At 35.0% G+C, this 21,813-nt stretch overlaps 1 protein-coding gene across 1 annotated transcript; it reads right to left on the bottom strand.

The window, feature by feature from the left end:
* Nucleotides 1–339: 339 nt before the first annotated feature.
* Nucleotides 340–21,605, bottom strand: DR1 (down-regulator of transcription 1). The gene is made up of 3 exons (XM_044675847.1): nt 20,967–21,605; nt 7,283–7,446; nt 340–803 (listed from the first exon to the last, which is right to left on the bottom strand). Exons 1-3 carry the CDS (start codon nt 21,184–21,186, stop codon nt 654–656), a joined length of 534 nt encoding a protein of 177 aa, XP_044531782.1. The 5' UTR covers nt 21,187–21,605; the 3' UTR covers nt 340–653.
* Between the last annotated feature and the right edge of the window lie 208 nt (nt 21,606–21,813).

The following is a 21,813-nucleotide window of genomic DNA, read 5'->3' as shown; positions in this document are numbered from 1 at the left end:
GTACAACTCCTATTAAACATACGTTTTCCTAGCATTGTATGTGTTTGAGTTTTAAACAAGTGTATTTAACTGAGCATATATATTTATTACCTTTTTATTTATATATATATATATATATATATATATATCCTCATTTTTAAAAGGACAAAAAATTCAGATACTGTAGAACTGAACTCTTTGTTTTTTTAACTAACCTGATCCAATGTCTACTGCATCATTCCCACCCGCCCAACCCAACCCCGAAAAAATAATTAAAAATTCCCCATATATGATTTTTATAGTTTAGTTAAAAGGGCAGAGGAAATGCACATGTAGATTTAGAGCTTCTGTATAAATCTCAATGTATTTTATAAACTTGTAGTTTACTGTAACACTGTTTATTGATCAAATAAAGGACTCACTGCTATCTAAAATTTCATAAACACCATTAAAAATTCAAAATTGATATGATACTGAACCTTAAATCTTCGAGAGTTCAAAGAGAGAGTTTTTACATGTATAGCACACAATAGCTGAAACTTAACAGCAGACATCCCAAGAATACCAATGGCCAGTCCACCAAGATGCATACAAAATTACAGATAAGCATTCTTTTCACTTTTTCATTGTGCAGGAAAAAAAAACTGTGAGAATAAAAACTCAGCTGGTGAATTTCAGATGTCATCTTCATCATCTTCATCCTGAGAAGATCCTGCCTGATGGGATGCACTGGCTGAAGCAGCAGCAGCCAGCTGTGCTTGTTGGGCAGCTTGCTGCATCTGGAGCCATTCTTGTTGAGCCAGTTCTGCTTGCTGCTGTCTAGCCTAAAGAGCCAGACCCACCCCCCCAAAAAAACACTTTGGTCAAAGGCAAATAAGATCAATTACAAATATAAAAGTCAGACATTTTCCAACTTTACTGTATAGTATACAATAGAAAGGCCTAACCCTCCCATAAGACAACAGATGAAAATTTAACTTTAGGAAACTATTAAAAAGCAGTAGTTTTTATAGCAAACTCAGGTTTCTGGATTCCTAGGAATACCTGGCCATCATATCAGCTGATGATGAAAAATAGTTTATATATAATGTTCTACTATTCCTTGAAGATAGTTTTTTTACTTATTGTAACACTTTGCTGTCTTCTTTCTCTACTACAATCTCTTGTTATATTAATGTTTTTGAATGTAATTCGAAGCCACAATTTAAAAATTCTTGACATGGTATTTCCAGATCTTAAAAGAGCACTACTGCATATAAATCTAATAAACAAATACTCATATATTGCTAAGGCATTAGCCTTTGCCTGCCCTCAATCCCACGTATCCTCAAATTTTGGCTTCCCAACATGCTACCTACAGAATAAAATGACAATAAAACAAATGAGGTGTGTAGTGTGAAAAAAGCCGTTACAGAGATTTAGGGAATTAAAAAGAAAATTGACATGTATGGTAATGCTAGGATAGGAGAATAAAAAGATACAATCTGATCCAAAAAAAGATTTAGGGGTAAAAAAAAACCAAAGCAATTCAGAATATCTATCTAGCTTGAACCATGTAAGATTTATCCAGATTAACACAAGTAAAAATAGTTATGAATCTAATATTTGACTGTCACTGATGAACTATGCCAAAAAAGAATAATTATTCTCAATCAACATTTTTCATTAGCCTGTTCAAAACCCAATCACTTATCTTTCCTTCACTTTCAAGTAAATACCTCTTCCCCTACTTATAAAAGATAGCTAAGAAATTATAATACCTGAACCATTTTTACACAAGGAGAGGTCCCAGGAATGGTAGTGGGAGGGTCAAGCCAAAAACAGAAAAGGTATTTCCCTATAAGTCTATCAAGAAAATGCCACACTACACAGTAGTTTGTCTCTTACAGTGGCAAATGCTTTATAAGAGAATGTCATTTGTCATGAATTCATTAATCTCAGAAAGTTTGTTCTAGATGCAACAACTTTTATTTCTTTCAATCTTTTAGGACTCTCTCATCCATATATTAATCTAAACTTCCTCTGAACCTATTTTCAGCCAGTACCCACAGCTTGAGTTAACAAGTCCCCATAAAAGTACTTTATGTCCTTTAATTTCGCATAAGATATATACACATGAAAGCACAACTACAGTTCATATTTATATATCATTTTAAAGTTTTGCAACAAAGCATTGTCTATACATAATCTCATTTGACCCCTACACTAATCCTGAGAAACAGGTGCTATTATTATCCCCATTTTATAGATGAGGAAACTCACAATGAAGTTAAGTGACTTGCCTAGGGTCACAAAGCTAGTTTAGGTGTTTGTATGCTAATAAATCTTTAATCACAACTATGGAATAAATGGTATAAGACAATAAACGCCAAAGAAATCATGAAGTGAGTATCACTAGGGCTAGGGAAGAATTCAAGGAATAAGTGGAATTTAAGTTGGGCCTAATAAGCAGGATTTCAACAGGTGGAAAAGGTATTCTAGGGACAAAAGAGTTAACAACAAAGGTATGGGACTGAAATTATACAATTTGACTAGCCTTGGAACAAAGTAGGGGAGATACACCTGGAAAGGTGTATTGGAACCAGATCAGGAATAACTTTATAGCCAGACTAAGGAATGTAGACTTTACCATGTCCTTAATAGGAAGGTATCAAAAGTTATACAGCATGAAAATAACATGATAAAAGCTCTTTTTAGGAAGATGAGTCATTGGCAATACATAAAAGGGACTGAAGGGGTGGGAGGGTAAAAGAGGCAGAACATAAGAAAACTACTCTGAATAAGCTATTACAATCAATCTTAATATTGGATTTATGGGGTTTAAGCTAAGGTACTGGCCATGGAAATGGAAAAGGTCTTAGAATCATAGATTTGGGGCTGAAAGGAACCTTATGCACCACTGTAGGCAATTTTCTAATTTTATAGATTAAGAGGAAATTGGGACAAAGAGTGGTTAAGTGACTAGACGAAATGAGAAAATGAGTTTCTAGATAGGATTTGAACCCAATTATTCCTCCTTTCAAATCCAGGGTTCTATCCTCTATGACACATTGCCTGTCAAGGAGTGCCAAAGGCATTTTAAAAGAACTCACAGGACTTAGTGACAGATTTGGTATGAAAGCAAGAGATCAGAAGAAATCTGAGATGGGGAGAGATCTTAAAAAATAGAGAAGATTAGAAAATAGTTGTTGTTGTGTTTTTTTTTGGGGGGGAGGGATAAAAAGAATAATTTCCAACCAAATGCTGGGTGCTTATACTATAGGAAATATAAACAGAAATGTCCAGAAACCAGTCAAATATAGTCCTAAATGATAAAAGTCCTCAAAAACAAGGACGCTAATAGTACAACAATAGGCACTTGGGTAAATGCATTATAATGTTTTAACTGGATTTAAGAGAACAAGTTGGAATTAGATATAAATTTGAGATTCAGGCACAAAAAGGTCATGGATGAAAGCATGAGTAAAGGCAATGGAGAAAAAGACTGAAGGTTTAAGAACTGAGCCTTGATGCATTACTAGGGTTAGGGAATGGAAGAGGAAAGGAAAAGAAGAGAGGGAAGAAAAGAATAAGTGTCATGAGGGCAGAGAAAGGTCAATTTCAAGAAGAGAGCTCAGTTATTTCAGAAAGATCACAGATGAGGCTCAAGAAAAGGTAAGTGAATTTAGTGAGTAGGACGTGTCTAGCAAATAACTAGAGGTATTGTTCAGTAAAAAGGTAAAGGCAAAAACCACATCATAAGAGATTACAGACGGAAAAGGTAGCAGATATAAATTACACATTCTTAAAATTTTGCAGCAGAAAACATAAAAATAGGGTAGTAGCCTGAAAGAACAACAGGGGTAAATATTATTTTAGAATGGGGCTATGCATGGTTGAAGACAGAGAGAAAGAAAAAGATATTAATGTCCCAAAGAAGACTGGGATGGAATTACAGCAGGGATACATTGGAGGCAAATGTAAATACATAAGAAACAAAACAAGTCAAAGACCTAATTTTATTCTTCTTTTGAGTGAAAAACCTATTTATTTCTAAGCTTGATTCTTCAACTACAAAAAGGGCATTCTATAAACCTAATCTCTCAATGAAATATTTTGGCTAATACAATTATTCTATCATATTTCCTTTGGTAACAAAACCACTGGGAATTCTCAAACTGTTCCAAATTGTATTAAGGATGGGCACGAATAAAAAAATGTTAATATTTCAGCTATAAGGAAAACTACAGTGTTTAGCAAAATGATTATGAATTTAAAGATTAACTATTGTGGCTTACTAATACACAATTCTAGGTATAAAAAATTACTCATTAAAATGAATAAAAAGTTGAAGTACAAACATGTACATGCACATGTTTGGAAAGAAATTAAAGCAGCCTCAAATCACTGAAGCTACTTCCACAGACATTTTCTGAACAAATATTTTAATAAACTATCTTTTGGATACCATAAAACAAAACAAAAAAACCTGATTTCTTTGGTTAGGTATGAGAGCATTATGCCAACATAGGCTATCAAGCCTCAAAATTACCACTACTTAAGTGTCATTCTCACAACAAAATCCTACTTATATTCCTTGCTGTGACATAGAAGTGGCCCTAAGATTTCAAGGGCTATGTACAATCTCTCATAGATTCTACATCAGACTGGAAAAGCTTTAAGTATGAACTTGATGATTGTGTGTCTATTATGTGAGGTCTAACTTGGCTAAATAGAGAGACCTATTAACAGCAAATTGGCATCATGTGATGAATTATTTTGGCCATATTAACTGATAAAACATACAAATATGTAAAATGGCTCTTCAGCAGTGAAGCACCAGAATAAGAAGCAAATGATGTTAAGAACAGAATTTTAGACAATCTATACACATTAAATTCCAAGTTGGTACTCTCAAAGAGGTATAAAATTAGAGAGGGAAGCTAATAGCTCTTTGTGTATTTGGGATAGGAAGAAGCAGATGAGAAATTAAAATCCCTAAATGATCCATCATTATTTTAAATTGTTTTTCACAGTAGAAAGCTTACTCTGACTACATCCTCAACCTTCTTAACTTTAATGACCTCCTCTCTCCACCCTATTTCTGCCACACAACGACCATATCTGGGACACCTCCATTTTACTGCACCATCTCTAATATTCTGAAGCTCAAAATTATACTCTCTGACCACAAACTTCTATCCTTTTTTGCCTCTACCACCGTCACTCACATTAAACATTCTATTTGGCCATGACCCCAGCTCCAGGACTCATTTCCAGTCTCTACCCAACTCCAGCTTTACACCTTTTACACTCAGCATTGACTCCTCAGTGTGCCACTTTTAAGATTTCCCCAATTAACTGTCTATGATCACATGCTTCCTGACTCTGTATTTCATAAATCCTTGGTCTATGGCAGTTCCCACTACACAGTTCTTCTCCTGCTTTAAAGGCACCTAACACTGGAGAAAAATCAAGGAATTGAGCTGAATTCACCTATCCTAAATTTCTGGTGCATAATCACAGCTAAACCCTTATTCCTACTTAGGAATCCTTATATTATAATCTTATTCATCACAATGATTGTTCTAAAATTTTTCTTCTCTCCTTAAGCTTCTAACAATCATATATCTTTTACCCTCTGCACTTAAAGCAGATGATCTAACCACCTATTGTACACTGACAAGTTTGAGGCTATTTGATGAGCTCTCTCAACTTTTCTCCAAATTCTCAGTAGCAGCTCTTATTGCTACTTTCTTCCTTTTATGTCTGAGGAAGAACCATACTTAGCCCTTAATAATAATTATAATAACAGCTAACATTATATACTATTTACTATATGTCAGGCACTGGGCTTTACAATTATCTTCTGGGGGGGGGGGTGCAGTTAGGTGCCTCAGTGGATTGAGAACCAGGCCCCCCTCTCTCTTTGTAGTTGAGGAAACTCTTCCCTAACAACTCTTTCCTGTCTTTTCTGGCCTAGCAACTCTTTTCTACTACTTAAAGTATTCCCCTAAGATTTTGCCTTGGGTTACTACCTCTCTTCTACATTCTCTCACAATAAGTCCTACACCACAATAACTTGAACCTATCCCATAATTTTTCATTGTACTGTCATCATTGCAATAATCTTCTTATATGTCTTCTAACCTCCATAATCCAATCCATAATTCATACCATTGCCAAACCATTCTTTTTTTTCTGCATATTATCTAATCACATTTCACTTCCTTTTAGACCCCTTTGACATTCCCCTATAAAGTTCAAACCTTAACCTGGAATTCAAGGCCCTTGAATTTGATCTCACTATTTCACAGAACTCCTTTCCATGTATCATTTCAGCCAAACCAGAGAATTTGCTGTCCCATGTCCTTTATCTTTTACTTTCCCATTTCCATTTCTCATGACTAGAATGTCTTCTTTTCATGTACTGATTTCCTATTCCATCTTTTAAAGCTGAAAATAAATATCTTGTCCATTCAGCCTTCCATGATTCTCCAGGTAGTGTTGACATTTCCTCTTTGATCTCAGCACACTGTTTGTACCTCTTAAATATGCATTCTATCTCTGTCTCCTGTAAACTAAGGCAGAGTCTGTGTGTTATCAAAATTTTGTACTACCTCCACCTCTCTCCCTCCTCAGCACCTGGCAAATAACTACTAAATTCTTTTACCAGTCCCCCTAGTGACCAATAGAATACATCTGCAAGTCAGCTGGCTAGCCGAATACAGTGCCCACAGAAGGGTGGCCTCAGTTTCAACATGATACTCAACTAAATACAAGCAACCCAGTCACAGAATGAGAACTTTTTCATTCAAAAGAATCTTGGTAGGAAGGGACAAGCAGGATAAATGGAGATGTAGTGACTCTTTAAAATTCAAAAAGGCCAGTCTTTTAAGGTGTCATGAACATGTTTTATCACAAAGATTTTATACAGGTTTCTCTTTTATGTCACTAATCATAAAATTTTTATTACTATTTTCTCAAAGACTTTCACCATTTTATTGTAACTTAAATCATAAACTATACTTGTGAAGTCATTTTTTCAAAGTAAATGTCGCATTAAAAGATAGTTGTTCTAAGACTGCTATCTTTAGAAAATACATGTTGCAAGCATTTACTATTTTAAAAAGAAGTCCAAATTTGACCAGACCCAAATAATAGACTCTCTAACATGAAAAAGAGGTTCTTTTGGATATCCAGACTTTTGTAGACCTAAAATATCAGACTTCAAAATATAGTTGTGATTTCTATCATGAACTAGAAAACCTAAATAGGATTCCATTTAAAAAACATTAAAAAACAAAAGCAGCATAATACTTACTTTGGCAAATAATTCCTGCTGCTGTCTTAGAAGTTCTTCTTCAGGAATGCCGAGGTTTTCCAAACGAGAGCTAGCCTTTCTTCTTTTTAGGGCTACTGTTTTGCACTCTTGTAAGACTTCTTTCACTTCACTGATATAGGAGCCAAAGCCCAAACTTTCTAGTGCTGGGAGAAAAATAAATTAATGTGAGTTTCTAAATAATTAAGGTTAAATAAAGGTAGCAAGAAAGTATAGCACTTTTCTTAAGTATGGGTCATTAAATTCCAGTTGGTCGTCTTCTTTTTTTTAATTTAACCCATTTCAGAGTTATACTACAATTATCTTGATGGTTAAAACAATGAATATTTTACCAATATATACAATGTAAAAAGCAAAATCGGACAGAGGATAGAACAGATTTCTGTACTCAGGTTTCTACTTTTCCTCCTCCCCAACTATAATTTTTAATAAGATCAAAGCATTTTCTATGAAAAACTACCAGTGTTAAAGATATATAGTTTTGGAAGCATGTGCTCCCCACCTACAGTAAATCATCAATCAATGATTTAGTTATTCTCAGAGGACAAATAAAAGAGCAAATATTTGTAACTTATTTTTAATAGTAGATTTTTATGTCAATTGGAATGAGAAGTTAGTAAATGTCCTATTAAGTCTCAAATGGAGAAAATTTTAAAGAGTTTTTCTTTTGTTCATACAACAAATAGGAGATTATTTTTGGCAAGACCCCTAAAAAGTCAAGTTTAGGACATGCTAGTGGAAGTAATTCATGAAATGCCATGTACATAGCTACCCACTTGACTTTCCTAGATATTGGAATCTAAACAGGAAACATTACAAAAATAATTTCAACTGATGTAACAGAGTAAGTAGTAGTAGAAAAGAGAGAAGAAACAGGAATGTAGAATTCTAACCTCTTTATTCTTTCATAGAGGAAAACTCTCCAAATGCTTTCTTTAATCTAGAAATTCACAAAGCTATAATTATTTATAAGTTAATATTAGTTTAACAACGAACATTTATATAGTGCTTACTATGTGCCAAGCACCGTGTTAAGTGCTTTACAATTATAATGTCATTTGATCCTCACAACAATCCTGAGAAGTAGATGCTATTATTATCTCCATTTTATAAATGAAACTGAAGTAAAGAGTTTAACCTACTTGTCCAAAGTCACCCAGCCAGAAAGTGCCTGAGACTGGATTTGAATTCAGGACTTTTTGACTCCAGGTCCTATGCAAGGCAATTGTATTTTACAATTTGCACTCCTAATCTATATTCTAAAGATTCATAATGTACTTGAGTTTATCAGCACCAATGATGAAACACAAGGAAAAGCATAGTTAAAATGACTGACTTTAAATCCCCTTAGATGCCTAAAATAATTGGATTTTCTGTAGCTTCAAAACTTAAGGGTAAATGCATTCAACAACCTGAATTTATTTCTCACCAATAAAGATAACTCTCAATGTCTTAAGAGAATAGTCCTTAAAAATTTTTTTTTCAAATACATGTAAATTTTTAAAACATTCTTTTAAAAATTTTGAGCTCTAAAATCTCTCCTTCCTTCCTCTCTCCACTTTGAGAAGGCAAACAATTTGAAATGGATTATACATGTGCAGTCATGCAAAACATATCCCTATTTGCCAAGTTGCAGTTTAATATGCAGAATTTTTTAAAAAGTCTTAAAGAAAGTAAAAAAGTAGGTGTCTAAGTCTGCTGAATTCAGATCTATCAGTTTTTTCTCTGGAGGTACATAGCAGTTTTTCATCATAAGGCCTTCAGAATAGCTAAGTCATTCACAGTTAACCATCTTACAACATTGCTGTTTCTGTGTACAATGTTCTTCTGGCCTGTTCACTTTACTTTGTATCAATTCAATATAAGTCTTTCCAGGTTTTTCTGAAAACATTCTTCTTATCATTTCTTATAGTACAATAGTATTCCATCACAATTTTTTCAACCATTCCCCAGTTGATGGGCATCCCCTCAATTTCTAATTCTTTGCCACTACAAAAACAGCTGCTACAAATATTTTTGCACATACATGTTCTTTTCCATGCTCCCCTAATTTGCTTATGATATCACCTTTTATGTCTAAATCATGAAGTCATTTTAATCTTATCTCCATACATGGTGTGAGATGTTGGTCTATACCTCGTTTCTCCCAAACTGCTTTCCAATTTTCCCAGCATTTTTTGTCAGATGGTGAATCCTTTTTTTCCAAAAGCTAGGATCTTTATTATTAATCAACCACTAGATTATTATTATTATGGTCATTTACTATTGTGTATTACATACCTAATCTATACAACTGATCCACCACTCTATTTCTTAGCCAGTTCCAGATTGTTTTGATGATTAACTCTTTATAATATAGTTTGAGATCCAATACTACTAGGTCACCTTCCTTCGCATTTGTTTTTTAATTAATTCCTTGATATTCTTGACCTTTTGGTCTTTATAATGAACTTATTTTTTTCTAGTTTTATAAAATAATTTTTCTACAATATAACTGGAATGGCACTGAATAATTAATTTGGATAGAACTGCCATTTTTACTATATTGGCACAGCCTATGAATAATTAATATTTCTTCAATTGTTTATATACGATTTTTGTTTTGTAATCATGTTCATATAGTTCCTGATTTGTCTTGGCAAACAGACTCACAAGTATTTTATATTATCTGCAGTTATTTTATTTTTTTTAACCCTTACCTTCTGTCTTAGAATTGTATTGGTTCTATCGGCCATGGGTGGGAGGAGTGCGGGGGGTGAAGGGGAAAGTAGGAGCATGAATCATGTAACCATGTTAAAAATGAATATTAATAAATGTTTTAAAAAAAAAGAATTGTATTGGTTCTAAGCAGAAGAGTGGTAAGGGCTAGGCAATGGGGGCTAAATGACTTGCCCAGGGTCACACAGCTAGGAAGTGTCTGAGGCCAGATTTGAACCTAGGACCTCCCTCCCATCTCTAGGCTTGGTTCTCAATCGACTAAGCTACCTTATCTCTTCTATCTCTTCCTACTAGTCTTTGTTGGAAATGTATAGAAATCCTGATGATTATAACAGGCTTATTTTGGAGAAGGAAATGGAAAACCACTCCACTATCCTTGCCAAGAAAATCCCCAATGGGGTCACAGAGTAAGACACAACTGAAAAATGACTGATCATATCCTGCAACTTTGCTAAAGTTTTTAATTATTTCCACTAGTCTTAAAAAAAATTGATTCTCTAGGATTCTCCAAATTTATCATATCATCTGCCAAAAGTAATAGTTTTGTTTCCTCATTGTTTAATTCCTTCAATTTGTTTTTCTTTTCTTATTCTTATAGCTAGTCAGACATGATTGAAATGACAATAACTAAAGCATTTCTAGTACAATACTGAATAATAGTGGTGATGATGGGCATCCTTGCTATAGGAAAATATTTTTCATGTTTCTTTCTTGGATTTCTGCAGCCAAAAAAATCCCTCATAACTTCCTAGTAATAAACTTCTCCCAATCTGACTGTGCTTGACATTAGACATACTGTCTTGCCACCAGGCATGCTGTAATGGATAGAATGCAAAACTTGCTGGACTGGGCTCAAATGTTACCTAAGACACATAATGTGTGATCTTAGGCTTGTCAGTTAATCTCTCTGGGCCTCAGTTTCCTCTTCTTTAAAATGAAAGAGCTGGATTCAACAATACCCTTTGAGGTCCCTTCCAGCTCTAAAGCTATCATCTGGTAATATTTAAAAGTTTTTTTTTAGCTTAGTAGAACTTGTCCCAGCTTGTGCTCTGCTAATATAGTTTTCAGGAAACTAGAGTAACCTCTATATTACAGAAAGACCTCAATGAAGGATTTCCCCAAAATCTGGTTTTCAGGGAACAGACATTTCAACATATTCCTTAGCATTTCTACTACACTCCTTTAGACGTTCTACCTAATACCCAAAAAGATTCTGAGTCCAACCTTCAGGATAGGGTACCAAATATACATCAAATCTTAAAAACATTCAGTGTGTTTTTGTGCTAATTTCTATGTTATTTCTACTGATGATGAAACCTGATGTCAATATGTAATTATATGATTAAATTAAATAAATTCTACTTGAAATCTCTACTGAGATAGAAAATGACAAAGAAAATATTGTCCTATGTTTGAGCTAACAAAGTACTGACATATGCTTGTTAATACTAGAAAACAGAATTCTGCTTTTTTTCTCTTCCCTTTTCTCTCTCTCAGCATTATGTGAAAGTAAAAAATAAGAAATCAAGAAGAGTCATTCAAATTCCTTCAAATCAATCTTTCCCAGACTCACCTAATTTTTTATGTTGATATACTATTTTGATATATTAGTCACTTAACAAAGAACACTTTTCCCATAGTACCTTTCCATAAAAATCTTTCTTTTTTAATTTAAGCTAAACCATTTAAAAAGTGATCATGCTCAGTTCTATGGGCCACATTTTAAGAAAGATAAATTAAGATGGAAGATGTCCAAAATTGAGTAATCAAGATGGTGGAAGGCCTTACAGTCAGATGTGATATAAGGTCATAGCATAATCTTTAGATGAGGATTAATTGAAAGAATTATGCATATTTAACTCAGAGAAGAGATGGCTTGGATGGATAGCTAGGATGGGGGGAACTTGCTAATTGTCTTCAAGTAGCAGAAAGATTATCATGTGAAATGGAGTTTACACTTATTCTGCTTAGTTCCAGAGGTCAAAACTAAGAATAATGAAGTGGGTGGAAATTGAAGAGATATAGATTGTAAGTATGACTTAAGCAAAAACAAAAATAATTTAATAATCCAAATGTGGAATGGATTGAATTAGAAGGTAGTGGGCTCTCCTTCACTGTAGATTTTCTAGAAAAGGCTAGGTTGACCACTTGTCAAGTATACTGTAAAGGGGATTCTTGTCCATGTACTGAATATATAGTTTTCCAAGATTCAGTGATTGTCAGTATAATGAAATTTTTCCATTTGTTTATTTTATGATTTATTAAAAGAAAGATAGAATGTGTGTTAGTCTCAGCCACTCAGAACCAGTGCCTTAAACTTGATTTTCATCTTTTATTAATATCTTCATTTACATTACTTAAGATACACACACACACACACACACACACACACACACACACACTACTTAAGATATATGTATCTTAAGTAAATGCTTCATTTTACTCCAGTCTCTCCAGCTATCTCCTTGCCTACATAAAAATATATCTCTCCCCCTCCTTTTTGAAACCATAAACCATGACCAAATCAACCTTGGCAATTCCCCTGAATGGAGAGCATCAATTTACTCTCCTATCCCATTCAAAATCTCTATAACTTTCTAAACTAAAGTATACCCATTACCTTTTGTGTGTGATCTCCAGAGGCCATCTTTACTTTTTGTCTTTGTATTCTTATTACATAGCAGTACTGACACTTAATAAACCTTTTTAGCACTTAATAAATCTTTTTCATTCATTCTGTATATCAATTCATAAAAATCTTCCCAAATTTCTCTAAATTCTTAATATTTGTCATAGAGGTAGGGAATTTGCATCAAATCTTTTAATAAATGTATAAAGAATGGTCATACATACATTAGACTGAAAACCATCCATAGTCTTTGATCATTTTTCTATTGGGAAATGGCTCTCTGCATGATAGATGAGTCAATTCTATACATCTTTTATGTCAGGTTTTTGTCAAAATGTTTGTTCCAAGATTTTTATTTAACTCAAAGTTTTTAAGATTTTATTTTGGTGATATGTAAGTTTTATATTAAAAATGACCTTTTGTTTTTTATAATCACTTCTATACTATGTCTGGTTATCATATTTACAGTAGAACATAAGGTCCTTGAGGGCAGGGATTGTTCTGGTCTTTCATCTTTATATCCCTAGCACCTAAGAGAATGCCAGGTATATTGGAGGTGCTCAATAAATGCTTTCTAAATAAAAGGAGAAAGTATTAAAACAACTTTGAAGTTACAACAACATACTCATCGAGCTGACAAAAGAGAAGAGATTAAAAAAAGAAAATGCTAATCTTGCTGGTGAGTCTGTAAATTTCTCTAATCATTCTGGAAAATAGCTCTTTTATTTCATTAGTGTATGGAGAAAACCCAGTGAGGAAATCAACGTACATCAGCAACTGCTCTGCAATTTAAAGTCTTATCAAGAGTTCCTTAGGGATTCTAAAAGATTAAGTGACTTGTTCCAGAGTTACATACCCAGTTATGTGTCTGAGATGGGACTTTAATCCAGATCTTCCTGAATCTAAGGCCTACTCACTACATCTACAGTCTTATTTGATTAACCAATGGAATTACTAGATTTCTACTTAAAGTAGGTCAACAACAGAAAGGTCTATTATGTAACAAAATACTCAAAGCAGCACTATGTTATAGCAAAAAAATGGAAACAAATTATGTGCTTAATGGTGGGAAATGAATGTATTGTGGTATATAGTACTTAGAAATAATCTATAAACTCATCAACTTGTAAGTTCAACCTGTTTGACTCTTGCCCAGGTCCTCATATTCTCCTTCATGTACTTCACTGTACACTAAAATTACTGGTACCTGCCTTCAAGGAGTTTAATTGCTATTAAATGGGTGTATAACCTACAAGACATTCAGGTATACAAGGTAGAATATTGGGAGTAAAAAGTAAAGATTTAGGCAAAGTGTTGGAGGAAGAACTTAGTTCCAGCAAAGGGAATCATAGGTTTTACAGAGGAGGTAGAGCACTGCCTTGAAGAAAAACAGGATTCTGACAAGCAAGATAAAAGATATTGGCCTTATAATGGTTCCTTCATGTTCAACATTCTATCTCCTATTTCTGTCTCCCATCTTCATACTAGGTGTCTCCCTACCTAGAATTCACTCCTTTCCTCACTTCTGCCTCATAGACTCCCTAATCCTTTCAAGATTCAGTTCAAGTGCTACCTTTCACATGAAGTTTTCTTTGATCCTCCATTAGCTACTAATCCATTCTCTCACTAAAACTATTACATTTATTTCATACAGATATGTTCTTTGTACATGTGTTTATCTGCCCTAGTAGATAAGCTCCGTTAGAGTCAAGTTCTTTTTTTCTATGTGCCCAATACATAGAGGATTCCTAATTAAAGCTTGCTGATTAACAAGTTCACCAGAAGGTTCCACTCACCTTAAAGTGCCCTTTCTTTTTCTGGTCATTTTACTATCAAACACAGAGGTACTAAAGTATATTCACTTGCTATCTTTGATTCTGGCCCACCTCCTTTTCCACTTACACAAATCTTCAGTGATGTCTACTATGTTACTTCTTATATGTAAGTTATTACTGGTAACATACTACAACCAACTTACAACCAATTTGAGTTTTTTCATCTTTAGGTTACCTGATATTTGATTCTTATTATATCATGAAGTTCCATTCACAGACACAAGTCTTTATACCAACAAATCTTTTGAAGTTACTTAGAGCATTGCACAATTTCCCAAATGCAATTCAACTCAATTCTCCTCCTTTTTGGCTCTGCAGTTCAATTCATTCTCTATCTGCAGTACATGTCCAATATTTGTCTATATATGTATGTAAATTAACTAACTTAACAATCTGTCCATTCACTTACATACTACAGTTCAAATAATATATATCCTACATCCTCTTGGATGTAATCTTTTACATTAAAAAAAAATCCTCTCTTGAATTCCTAAGAATTTCACTGAGGAGGTTCTATAGTGTCCCAGGGCTCAATGAAATCATTACTGTGAAAAATTCACCATCAAAGTGACTTAGCCAAGTCATTTTCACTTCACTAATATTTAAAAATTTAAAAAAGAACAATACTTACAAAATTAGAACTACATCCCAAAATAGTTACTGATGAATTACAATACAATATTACTAATACGATGAATTTGCATAAAATCTATTTTAAAAACAAGGCATAGATTCTGAGTTAATATTTTAAGACACTTTGCACAATAAATTGTTACTCACTACCTACAATATAATACCTTGCAAAAAAAAAAGAGAAACGTTTTTGTTGCAATTTATTATCTAGTAATAGTAGTCATTCCAGTTTTACCCAAAACTCTTGGGATGTTTAAGATCTAAGAGTAAGCATAAAGTCAAAACTTTAAGAGTTGTGAACAAAAATAATTTTTCATGTTACAACAGATAGATGGGTATAGTTTTAAAAAATGCTGACAATTTATAAAAATAAGAATTACAAATGTGGTGTAACAGAGGGAAAATTGCTACTGAAACACAAATATTTAACTATATATGAGTCATTTTCATACATAAACAATGAATGAATTCTATTAGACAAAAGGAACAGAGTGCCAGGCCTTGGATTCAGGAAAACTCACTTCCCCTGAGTTCAAATCTGGCTTCAGATATATACTAGCTGTGTAATGCTGGGCAAATCACTTAACCAGACTGACCTCAGTTTCCTCATCTGTAAAATGAGCTGAAAAAGAAAATGGCAAGCCACTCCAGTATCTTTGGCAAGAAAACCCCAAATGGGGTGACGAAGAGTCAGACACTATTGAAAGTAACCTTGAAAGTGTCATCTTCAACTTGGAATCAATTTTAAACAATTCTGAAAGCATTACATGTCATATGCTATTTATTTTGTATTTTTAGGATCATAGGATATATAGAAGGGACTTAAGAGTTAGTCAAGTTCCTTTACACAATGAAGAAACTGAGTTGCACAAAAGTTGTTATTTAAGATTGAATATTCAGGATTTGAATCCAGGTTGTCTACTATATCCCAGTGTACTTTTCTGTTTGACTGAAGATCTATTAATTCTGCAGTATATTTGAAAGCAGGTCTTCCTGACTCCATCTGAAGTACTCTATCCACCATACTACCTCCCTGCCTTGGTAGGAGAAAAAAAAGGTGAAAATTCCCCAAAATTAATGAAAAAGGGATTTTTTTTCCTAAAGCGGCTTGTGATATATGTATGGTTTGCATAGCACAATCAGTGGGTTTGCTTTCCAGGTATTCCTTCAATATAGACTGAAAACCATCTATGCTTACCTATTCTCTGTGATTAATCTACAACCTTTCATATATTTGTCTATCTGATCTGCTGGGGACATTCTTCACTTTCTTTTGGCAATACTAGTATAACATATAGGCCACCTGTCCATCAAATTATTTCTTGTTCTTAAATTGAGGAGCACTCTAGTAGACAGATTTAAAGTTTTTAGTATTCTTATGAAAATTGACCCTTGTTGAATAGAAGATAGAGGTGCTTAGATGTAGGAAGTTAAAAGAATAGTGTTCCATCTTTCATTCCTGGGACCAAGATTAGAGTCTAGAGTAGTCACAGCATTTGGCTTTGTTTTATTGCTCTTTTCCTTCTTTATGTTATAACAGTCATTATGTATCCTGTTTTCCTGACTAGTAGTCAAGTGATTACAAATATTTACCAAAATAAGAGTTTCTTTAACCCAATCTCAGGTACATTTGAAGTGTCAATTTAAACAAGTTCAATAACATCTTTTTTTACATGTTTTTAAAAAGCTTAGCTGTCAATACACCACAAGACATGACCAATGAGTTCAGAAAAACCTGGAAAGACATATATGAACTGATGCAAAGTGAAGTGTACTGAATCAGAACAACAGTACATATACAGTAACAGAAATACTGTATGATGATCAACTATGAAGGACAAAACTACTATCATCAGCAAAACAAGGTCCCAAAACAACCAAGAGAACTCCAAGGGACTCAAGATAAAAAATGCTATCCAGAGTAAACGAGGAACTGTTGGAATCTGACTGCAGATCAAAGCACTCCATTTTTCACTTTATTTCCTTCATGAGTTTTTTATATATGTGATGTGTCTTCTGTCATAGCACGGGGAATATGGAAATATGTATTGCATGAAAGCACTGATATAATCTATAACAGACCATTTACCACCTGGGAGGGAGGAGTGGTCTGAATCAAAAGAAGTCGGGAAACAATAGCAAAAAATTGTTTCTAAATGTAATTGAAAAAATAAAATAAAAGATAATTAATTGTGCTTTTTTAAAAAGCTTAGCTATCATAGTTCACTGTTGTTTGTTTTCAGTTGTATTGACTTTTTATGGCCCCATTTGGGGTTTTCTTGGCAAACACTGGAGCCGTTTACTATTTCTTTCTCCAGCTCACTTTACAGATGAAGAAACTGAGGCAACAAGGTTAAATGACCTACCCAGAATCACACTGCTAGTAAACTGTCTGAGGCCAGATTTGAACTCAGGAAATGAATCTTCCTAACTCCAAGGCCTAACATTCTATACACTGTGCTACCTAGCCACCCTCAATGAGATGGTACAATGGAAAAGGAGGTAGGCCTGAAGACAGGAAGTCCTAAATTAAAATCCAGCCTAAAACACTTACTAGCTATGTGACTCTGGGCAGTCACTTAACCTCTGCTTGCTTCAGTTTCTTCAACTGTAAAATGGGTAATTGCACCTACTTCCTAGGGTTTATCAAATCTTCCTAGATTTAGCAAATGAAAAATATTTATACATTTTTCCTCCCCTCCACCTATTTTTAAATGTGCACACAGCTGGGGAAATAAAAGTTAGTTTGTTTTCCTAAGCCTACAAAATTCCTAATGACTGAACAAAACCCACAAATTCAAATAATATTAGAGATAGGATGAGACTTAAACCATCTAGCGAAACAATGACATTATAGATGGGGAAACCAGAGATCTGAGACGCTGTCTTCTAATAAGGCAACAAAGCAATATATTAAAATCCACACTAGAAAATACACTCACAGGCAAAGCATTAAATATAAAGCATGATCTGGGAAACTTAGACTCTTTTGTAATAAACTATGACCATCACACAAAATACTAAATGTACTTTTTCTCAAGATATGAAACAACTTTACGAAATATACAATTGATGTCGTAAACTTATTTTAACATTGCTACATTACAGACCAATTCAGGTTAACTGTAATTCTTTATTTTATCTTTATATTATTTATAGTGATTGAATAATGATTTGTTGGATTTCTTCTGCCAGTGTCCGGGTGAAAATCAGTTCATTTAAGTAGCAAGTGAAATGTCCAGAGGCAAAAGTCTAATCTAATTCATTTAAAAAACCATCACTAAAAGTCTTTACTTCTTCAGCAACCTAAAATCAGGAGATCTGTGCAGCTACACTATTATTCCATCTGTAAATGGTACATTCTTAACTAAAATATGTACAATAAAGTAAATGCTATATCCACATCTGTATTTCATCTGCAATTCCAGTATATCTCAAGTGTTAGGGATATTCCTTCTCTGTAAAAACACTAATGACACACTTTCTAACATTTTTTTTTAAACCTATAAGGAAGGAGATCCCAAATGAAGAGTCTGTACCATTTCCAAATTTCTAGGAGTGGGGAGGGGAAATAGAGATAGTATTTTAAAAACATGAAATTTTACACTAAATAGTATTAACAATAAAAAGGAACAATTATGGTAGTCTCCATAAATAACACTGAATGCAAGAAAATTTGGACCCAATCTCCAATAATTACCAAGCTTCCCTAAGTCTCAATTTTTTTCTTTCACATAAAAAAAATTTACCTCAAATGGCTATTATAAGAATCAAATTAAATACTGTTCTCAAAGCCCTAAAACTTGCATCTATTATATTAATAATATTATCAATATTTATAAAAATATTATGTGCCCTGAACTATGTTTATTCCTTTTCCCCTTTCTATCATTTAGTTTATAAATGAATAAAATAAATGTTTTACTAGGATTCTAATTCTTGATTAGTATTCTAAAGTTGGGCTAACTTTACATACTGTTTACTACACCCTAACTTTCAATTTATTATGTCAATATAAAAAAATTCTAGAATTGACTTAAACTCTGCCAAAAAGTTCTCTTGCAATTCATTATTAAATTCTGGAATGATTACCACTTCAAAGATGTTAAAAAATATTTAGATCCCTTTGAGATCTCTTGTATTTTTCCATGGCAGGGGATGTTGACAAAATAACCTTTCCATTTTTATATGAATTGTAAAAAGAAATTGCTATCTGTCGGGGATAATGTAGTGATATTTCAGTAGCTGCTTAGTATAACATAGCAACACAAACTAAAGAGTATCCTTAGCTTTCATGTTGTGGGCATAAGTATAAAGCTTTTAGAAGAATATACTTTCACCATGAATCTATATATAAGCCAACTTGCTTTACTGGAATTCCCCACCAACCCTTTTCAGTCACTGAGAAGTCACAGTGTATTTTAAAACTACTTGTAAAAAGGACCTACAATGGACCATTAATTATTTAGTCAATACTGGCAGCAAAATGTCACCTGTGGAGTAGCAAGTACATTTACTAGCATAATATTGCATCCCTGGAGTGCTGGAGCAAGTATTTTTCACCTTACCAGGATGAGAATATTTTTATAGGTAAAAGGAAAACCAGAAGCTCACTTAAATGAATACAAACGTTTTCACTTTGAATTTTAAAAAAACATTTTAAGCAATCAAGACACAAATTGGCAAGGCTGGGATTTAACTATATTATAAAATAAGGTCATTGACTCAAATTTAAATAATTTTAGAAAATTAAGTGGATAAAAGAAAAAGGAAAAAGTGTCATATTGCCTTCCTTCAGGAGTGCAGTCAGTACTCACTCAGCCTTCCATCTATTCTGGCCCCAATTTCATCACGATAAACTTAAGTTTCCAGAATATCTCCATCTCTTGACATTTCACAAGTACCCTGATATATGATCTATTGCTAATGATGAAGCTGTTATAAAGTGCAGTCCGTGAATGCTGTCTTGTAAATACAAGTGAGCAGGTAAAGAGAGAAGATCAAAAAATATATATGTATTTAACATAAAAACCCTTGGATTTAGCTCTTGGACACATTCAAATGTTTTTTTTTTCTTTCCAGTACATAACCTGTCTGTCGGTAAGCAAAACAGAGACAATAACAGTAAAAAGTAACATTCATCCTCTTCAAAAAAGTTATCTCTGCCTCCAAGACAAATAAAAAACTTTGGTATTTTTCTTGATTTACATAATGAGAAACTGGACAAAGTATAAAACATGGTATTCTTGCTTCTAATTCAAACACCCATTTTAAGCTGAAACTTTTCACTCTCTCAGATACTAGAAAAAATTTTGGAGGTGTTCTCTTTCATTTGCATTTGTCTATTTACCCATTCACCCTCCAACCCTCTTCAAAAAACTTTCTGTAAAGTCTTTCTCTAAAAGTCTTTCTGTTAAAATGGTGCAATGAAGTCAGAAAACTCATGTACTTTTTCCAGTTGCGCTACTATCTAGGTGTGACTGACCTGGGGCAAGCCTGGTAAATCTTGTTCCTTCACGGTACCTCTCTGTGAGTCTACTACTTACTACTAATTATCTCTTCGGGATGTTATGGGGCACAATAAATGCCTGCAATCATTAACTCTCTCTCACTGTGTGGAAGAACTATGGGGGTGCAAAATATCACGGTCATCTTCTTTCAATGCCAGCGTTGCTTTTAAAGGGCAAAAAAATAAGCCCCGCGCCAAGCCGACTGGTACTACTCTTGGAGCAGAGAGCAAACCCCGTGAAGGCAGCGGGCGGCGGGCTCCTTTTCCGACCCCAGAGCCTCGCTCTGTGCATTGTTCGACCGAGTTCCATTCAACAAGCAACCCTCGCTTTCCCCTGCTTACCTTGTATGACATGCTCCGGGGAGATGGTTTTCTTTTCTGATTTGTTACAAATCTCGTTGGCCTCGGAAGAGATGAGGTGGATGAATTCAGTGCAGCAGTTCACCACCAGTTCCCGGGCATCGTTGGCCACCCGGACATTGGGGAGAGTCTCTTTGATCATCTTATTGATAGCAGCTCTGGGGATAGTGAGATCATCATCGTTGCCAGACGAAGAAGCCATCGTCTCTTCTCTACCTTCCTTCTCTCTTTCTCCCCTCGTTTAAAAATTCCCTGGTTCTGGTTCACTGGCCCGCAGAGACCAGAGAATCTTCCTCACACGAGGACCCGGCCGCCTCGGGGGTGGCACAGCGGGGGCACAAGCCCTGAGAGTGTGGTGAGTGTGAATGAGTGTGTGTGAGTGTGTAAGGGGTGACCTGGAGATCGCGAACACGGGGGAGGGAGGAAAGGGAAATCAGCCCGGCGTGGTCCGGGAAATGGAACTGCTCGGGCACCACCACCTCAGTGTCTCCTCCTCAGGGGGGCGGGCGCCGTCGCCGCCGGCCCCGTCCCCAGCGGCGCCCGAGCCCTGGCACAATCCGGGGGGCCTGGCCTGGTCGCTGCACCGGGCCGACACCCCAGGCAGGGGCTCGGCTCTAGAGAGCCGGAGCCTCAGCCTCCGCCGCCTCCGCCGCCACCACCACCTGCTGCCGCCGCCGGCGCCGCCAAACCATCCTTCGGGCACCGGCACCGACGCCGCCGCCTCACAACATGTCGGCCGCCGCGGCCGCCGCTTTCGCCGGGGAAGGAACGTGGGGCGAAGCCAGGCAGACGAGGAGCCGCAGCGGCGGCCGCCGTGGCCGCTTAGCCC

The sequence above is a fragment of the Gracilinanus agilis genome, chromosome 4 (genome assembly GCF_016433145.1).
Source record: "Gracilinanus agilis isolate LMUSP501 chromosome 4, AgileGrace, whole genome shotgun sequence".
Classification (NCBI taxonomy): domain Eukaryota; kingdom Metazoa; phylum Chordata; class Mammalia; order Didelphimorphia; family Didelphidae; genus Gracilinanus; species Gracilinanus agilis.
Note: the sequence above shows the minus strand (reverse complement) of the source record. Positions and strands in the feature narration are given on the sequence as shown.

Coding starts and splice junctions, on each gene's coding strand:
- DR1 (XM_044675847.1), bottom strand. CDS start 21,186: ATGGCTTCTTCGTCTGGCAACGATGATGATCTCACTATCCCCAGAGCT. Junction 7,447..20,966: donor CCCGGAGCATGTCATACAAG/GTAAGCAGGGGA, acceptor TTTTTCTCCCAG/CACTAGAAAGTTTGGGCTTT. Junction 804..7,282: donor AGCAGGAATTATTTGCCAAA/GTAAGTATTATG, acceptor CTGGCTCTTTAG/GCTAGACAGCAGCAAGCAGA.